This window comes from Coenobita brevimanus, chromosome 96 (assembly GCF_032717465.1).
Source record: "Coenobita brevimanus isolate Jiangsu-jjx chromosome 96, ASM3271746v2, whole genome shotgun sequence".
NCBI lineage: Eukaryota > Metazoa > Arthropoda > Malacostraca > Decapoda > Coenobitidae > Coenobita > Coenobita brevimanus.
In genome coordinates this window covers 23646164-23652929 of record NC_137049.1, presented here as the reverse complement: position 1 = coordinate 23652929, position 6766 = coordinate 23646164, and the positions used below count along the sequence as shown (strand labels likewise).

The window sequence follows — 6766 nt, the reverse complement described above, 5'->3', positions numbered from 1 at the left end:
TGCATGCCACATTTCTACCGAGTTGGCCACTGCCTCCCCCCAGATGAGTAAGTTTGGTGGTAGCCAGAATAAAATAAGAGACATCACTGCTCTTAAGGAATTAATGGAGATAGTTTTTAATCCCATGACTACAAGAAGCTCTCCTAAGCTGAAAAAAAAAATAATAATAATAATAATCTGAAAGTTAGCACAGATAATACTGGGGTATTACAAAGTCATCGTACTTCAGGATATGGTGACAACTTTTTTGTATTATTCTTGCTGTAACCAGATGATTTACTTCAGCTTAGGAGACACTGAAAATGTTTGATGATCAACAGTACAGTGAAGCACACATGGCATTTAGCATGCTAACACAAACCAACAAGTTATTCATACAATTTCCAAGTCCCAATTTCTTTTCCTTACATCCCTGTGCAGCTGATCAATCTCTGCTCTGGTTACTTTCCAGGTTTCCAGTTGACCAATGTAGGTTAGCTGTGGACATGCCCTGATTAAGGCCCAGCAGGAATTAACTGTCAGCTTGGATGGAACATCATCTCCATCACTCAGGGCACACTGAACTTTGTACACAAATTTCTGAAGGTTGGAAAACATTGGCAGAGCCTGCCGAAGGATGAAATTGTCAAGCTGTTGGTCTCCATCTTCATCAGTTAACATTGATAGCACAAAGGTAGAGAGCACAGGACACCCACGAAGGAATGCCAGGAGTGCATTCCCTTCCAAAACATTTTGTCCATGAAACCTGAGTGTCTGCAGGGATGAAAATCTAAGTTCAGGATTATCATATTCTGTTAACTGCAAGGAGAATGATCGAAGTGTCAGCCGCTCAAGGTTTGAAGAAGACTGACTCAAGGAAGTTAGAATGGGCCATACCATTTGATAGCCAACATTAATATCCAGTGATGTTAAGTTGTTTAAATATTGTCCATGCATCCCAAAATCATCCGTAAATATTGTGATATCCTTAACTGTTGGAAAACTTTGCAACACCATTTCAGTAACTTCTGCTGGAGCATAAATCCCCACTTCTTTTACATGAGAAAATAATTTTGGCAGCTTTAAGAAGCTTGAAAAATCTGTTTCCCCTTCCATCATTGCATCATACACAAAAGGAGGCCAGTTAAAGTTATCATATGCTCCATGGTGAAAATTAGTCAGTTTGCTGCCCTTTATCATCTCATCAATAGCACTATCATCAAGATCATCCTTTTCAAACACATTTAGCATGGGTACACCAATGAGGTACTGCAGGTTATTCATATATGACAGCATTTCTATCACATCATGGTTTATGTCTGTGTTCTCAACACCCTCTGGCAGCACAAGGGTACCTAGGTTCCGACATCCTCGTACACAGAGCATCTCTGTGTCAGGACTTTCACAAGTATTTAAGTAAAGGACTTCTAAATTAGTAACAACTGGTGCTGTGTGCTTTGGATTGGTGCAGTCGGCTGAGCAGCGAAGAATTAACACCTCCAAGTTGGGACACAAGAATGCTACCTTACGTACAAAACTGTTGTGTACAAAGTGTGGAAGTTTGAGTTGCTTTAGTGTTCTAAGCCCAGGCAATGAAATATCAAGGGCATAGCTAAATATGTCAAAGTAGGGGCTTTGGCAAACATCTCCTCCTCTAACAGTCTTCCCTCCCCAACACAAAAGCTTCCACTTCTTCACTAAATGAGCTACACTTGTAAAGTCTACGGACATCACATCCTTGGTCAAAAGACATCTAAGAGTAACTTTTAGTAAAAAACCCAGGGAGTTGATGAAATCTAAGTCTTCTTCATAGTCACGCATTTTTTCTTTTGGTCTTGGAAAATCTACCTTCTGAGCAATCATGTTTATTAATGTTTCTAAGATCTCTTCATAGAACCTGGGTGGTAAATGGCAAATTAAGAAGTCTCTTACCTGACTGGACAACCACGAAACCAAAGGACTCTCTGTCTGATGCTGATTAGGAACAGGAGATAAAGCATCTGGATTTCGATATTCTTCACAATTCCAATCACTGTCATCCCTAGGACCCTCTTCCATTACTTCATACTGATCAGGAGGTGCAGACAAAGCATTTGGGTTTTGAAATCTATCATCTACATAACTTATACAATCATCATCAACACTACCGATTTCCTGAAGTTCATCATGATTTTGAGACAAGGCACCTAGCTCTGCTGCATAGTCACAAGTCCTCGAATTACAGCTGATTTCCTCATGCTCATCCAGATCTGGCTTTTGAAATTTATCCTGACCATTACTCTTCTGAAAACTGTTAACATATTTGTAATCATCGCCATCATCATTGTCATCACTACCCTCCATTTTACCCTCAGTCAGAAAATTAAGAAACCATCTGTCTCTGATGACACTGGTTCCCCCTTCCATATAATAACAATCACTGAAATCAGGGAAGGTTTCATTCTCTCTATATTTAATTCTATCACCATCAGTCTGACCAATGATCCAAGTATCCTCAGTGCAATTTCTTGATTTATACCATGATGAGAAGACAGTGAAAAGATGATTAGCAAATTTTCTGCTGCAGAGTTTCTCCAGACGACTGACTGACCTCAAGGGTGGCATTACTGGTTTGCCTTGCTGTTCTCAGTCCTGAAAAATTAAAGAAAAAATTTATCACATCTGCTTTAAACAATTGTGTGTGTCAAATCCTTAACCTCTTACCTCATACTGATCGATGATTACAATCCAACACTTTCTATTTTTCTGTATTACTTGAGGGTTAATATCAAAACAATAACCCTTTTTAGGTTATTCTTCCTATTACCAAATACAGTCAAAATTGCCTATGGCGCAGACTTTTATGGCATGGTTTTCTGACACGGAAAGGTGCCAGACCCCCCCCAAAACAAACCACGCGCATAAACTACCTATGGAGCGGATGCAGCAAGGTTTGAAACGTGTGGGCAAATTCCCCTGGCGGTGTGCTCCCTTGTCTGTAAACAAAGAAGATGGCGACCACTTCAGCTCCATACTACAAGTGATCCAACTGTGGACTTCTTTCTCTCGTATGAGGAGGTTAAACTTCACCAAATTCATTGTGTTAAATAATGAAACATTAAAGATTCTTTGGGTATTGACTAGCTTATATGTTTGCTCATAAAACCGCCATGAACAGGTTAGTGATGAACCACCTATCTCTGAGCTAAGACGAAGTATAATGCCTCCCATCATCATCATCATCATCACATATATATGAATGATTATCAATGTGTTTAATGTGAGTTTTGTTGACACTTAAGCATACGAACTTTATTAAATAAACTTCTTCAATCAGTGCTTGACCAGGCAGCCTCTGCCATCTTTAATGTTTTGGTTGGTCAGTTGATCTGTGTCTAATTGGCCGAGCATTTTTTCACTCGATCTACAGTATGTGGTATTGCCCAAGTAGACACAAGGCTGATCACTCTCCCATTTTTTGTGCCTATTGTTATGTGTAATACATGCACTGACTTACTGCTTGATTGTGCGAGTGTGTAAAGGGGGTAAAAATGGGGAAAAGTGAGGTGAAAAGGGGGACTTTGGGTTCAGAGCCAAATTTAATTTTTCCCATAGGTTTAGTTACTGTATTTGTATGGCATGGTTTTCTATGGCGTGGGCTTGGTCCAGAACCAATTAGCCGCGCCTTAGGTGACTTGATTGTAATCTCTTCAACTCTCGAAAGGACTCTCCTACTGAAGAGGTCTATTAAGTCTAAATCTAACACCTCCAGTTTGAAAAGTCTATCCTTAGCTGAACATAATTCTTTATATATTTTTTTTTACAATTTTGCATGCTTGAATATTTTGGTTCCTTCTTCCTTGGAAAAAAAAAAAAAAAACAATAAATAAATACTGTAAATAAAACTATGGAGCGGTAGCAAGAAGAAACTAAGAAACAATGTTATATGATAACAGAGGTTAATAAAATTAGCAAACTCATCCTGAATCCTAATTATACAGCAAGTGGAATAATGCTGTACAAAGCTAAAATACTGTACTAGCTTGAGTAACATTTTTTTAGAAATTGCATTCAATATTGCTATTTTACTATTATAACCCTTAACACCAAATTCCTTGCAATAAAGCAGGTATTGGTGATTTACTTTTGTAATGTCAGATTAATTTCTGATGTGGTTACATCAGTTTCATGGACATCACAGGTAGGGCACTGTGTGGGTAGGTTCTGTTGAAAACCATACGATACTGTATTATGAACAGCAAAATAGAAATCACAAGATTCCATCTTGAATGAAAGCACAAATGTATCACTTCTGCTATCCAATTGGGCCATTTGGTGAAGGAATTATAGGATGACATTCTGTTGAAAACTGAAAATGTAATGACCAAGATGGGCTTGTAAAAATTTACCAACTACTGTTAGCTAGAGGCAACTGACAGCATTAGAGATGGAAATCTCAAGGCTGCATGCAGTTATTTCCTGAGAAAAAGAAAGAGAGAAAAAAGGGGGGGAACAGAAAGGGAGAAAAATGAGTTTGGATAATGTTTACAAAACCATAACACCAGATTCATATGAAATATTAATGTGAATCAATTTGTTGCATGGTTTTAAGTCAACTTTCTTCTGTGACATTTCTTCCACAAATTAAAAATAAGCAGGATATTGTGGGGTCTGTTGTATGCAAGTGCTGGGGGGTCTGCTTACTGTCTGTTAGCTAGAGCCAACTGACAGCATTAGACATGGAAATGTCAAGGCTGCAAGCAGTGATTTCCTGAGAAAAAGAAAGAAAGAGAAAAAAAAAAAGGGGGGGAACAGAAAGGGAGAAAAATAGGTTTGGACAATGTTTACGAAACCATAACACCAGATTCCTATGAAATATTAATGTGAATCAATTTGTTGCAAGGTTTTAAGTCAACTTTCTTCTGTGACATTTCTTCCAAAAATTAAAAAATAAGCAGGATATTGTGGGGTCTATTCTATGCAAGTGCTGGGGGGTTTGCTTACAGTTTGTCCTTTAAAAAACTATATGCGTGTTTGTTTGTCAGTGGTGCATTATGGTCATAGGTGGTGTGCTTTTGTTTTTGTTGGTGCATTATGGTTCTGACTCAGCCAATAAGAGGGCTGGAAGTAGGTCTGTCTTATGTATTCAAGTCTAAAATCAGTCACGATGGACTCTGCCAATGACTTCCGGTACGATTGGGAATTGGTCTCGGTTAGGCTCAAATGACACGGATCTACTTTGGCTTAATGCCAAAAATGGCTTGAAAATCATTCGTCTTTATTTCCAAAGTTGAGAAAAACAAAAAAGCTAAGTTAGGGTTAATGTTTCCAAAGGCTCAGCACCACATCAGAAATCCCACAATATCTTGCTTATGGTATTTTTTTATATGTGGAAGAACTATCAGAAGAAAGTTGACTTTGAACTGTTCAACAAACTGATTCTGGTTATTATTGCTTAAGGATCCAGTGTTATGGTTTTGTAAACATTTATCAAACGTTCATGGATGACAACACTGCCCTATGATCCTAAAATCCATCTCACCCCAAGTTGCTTGGTTTAAGTTTACAAATCTCTCAGAAGTAAGTAGTATTCATCAGTATATATGACTTTTCTTCTATGGCATTTCCTTTGCTAATTGGTATCACTCCAAGGGGCTAAGCTCCCCAGTTAGGTGTCATGTCTCAAAAAGGAATGATAGGCTAAATTGACAGCATCACACAACACTATCAGGAAAAACAAGTCTGCACAAAAATGCAAGTGGACCTGTATAAATTTATCAGTCCCTCAAGGTTTGGTTATGCAACTTGACTCGATTTGGTTAGATTTGATAGACAGTTTGACTGACTGGCTGTTAGGTTAGTAGGAACAAATGGCTGGCGACAGACTGACCTTGAGGTAGATCAATTTGAAAGGGTGTGGAGAGCCTTTAAGTATAAAACAACCTACTATAAATGTACAGTACACTAATCACCGAGGGCAAAACTTATCAAGCCACAAATTACAGTAGGCAAAGTAATTCCATAACACACTACCAAAGATTACTGATCAGTTACGTTACGGCTAGTACAGATTAGTATAGAAAACAAATTGTCAAGGCATAAAACTTTAACTATTACATAGTTTTCTTCTCTGGGCACTCACTAAACGTGCGTGGCCATCCGATTCCGACAGGCGGTGGAATTGCTGAATGCCACTTGAACATCCGCATCCTCAATATCTGCAGATTTCTGTTCGATATGTGTGAATTCTAAACTATTTGAAAAATGATGTGCATTACAATGCTCATAAAATATATTTTTTTTCAATCCTGCCCACCTGTACTTACATGTAATTTGCGTTTTATAAAGTTTCTCGTCTTAATGTTGTTATTGTAAACTTGTAAATAAACTAACTCTTTTCACTGTGAGTAGATGTCTTACTGCCGATATAGAAAAGTCAGAGTGCAGTCCAGTTAACAAGACAAAGGTTTATTATCAGTACATATGAACATTGCAATACATCCCAAATATGTTATTTTTCCATTGACTGTACAGGTTCCTTTAAAGTTGAAAAATATATATATTAGCCTAAGATAGCTACTCATATTTTCACAAGTGTGAGTTGTGTGACTTCTTGTGGCTTTACTCTAGGGGACGACTATAGTAGACTGGCTGACTGAGTGAACGGGTGATGCAGATTCAGTGGCTTCTTGGCACGTCAGTGGGGTGGATGATCACTGACTGTACTTCACGAACGGTGTTACTTTTGTAACATGTACAGTGTCTTACGTTGCAGCCACAATATTAACATTAAAAAATCTTCAGACAT

At 38.2% G+C, this 6766-nt stretch overlaps 1 protein-coding gene across 1 annotated transcript; it reads right to left on the bottom strand.

Annotated features, from left to right (window-relative positions):
* Positions 1-249: 249 nt before the first annotated feature.
* LOC145413372 (uncharacterized) lies at positions 250-6123 on the bottom strand. The gene is made up of 2 exons (XM_080283050.1): positions 6101-6123; positions 250-2610 (listed from the first exon to the last, which is right to left on the bottom strand). Exon 2 carries the CDS (start codon positions 2581-2583, stop codon positions 373-375), a length of 2211 nt encoding a protein of 736 aa, XP_080139176.1. The 5' UTR covers positions 2584-2610; positions 6101-6123; the 3' UTR covers positions 250-372.
* Between the last annotated feature and the right edge of the window lie 643 nt (positions 6124-6766).

Bases quoted from the DNA above. Each gene is read 5' to 3' on its own strand.
- LOC145413372 (XM_080283050.1), bottom strand. From the start codon at position 2,583: ATGCCACCCTTGAGGTCAGTCAGTCGTCTGGAGAAACTCTGCAGCAGA.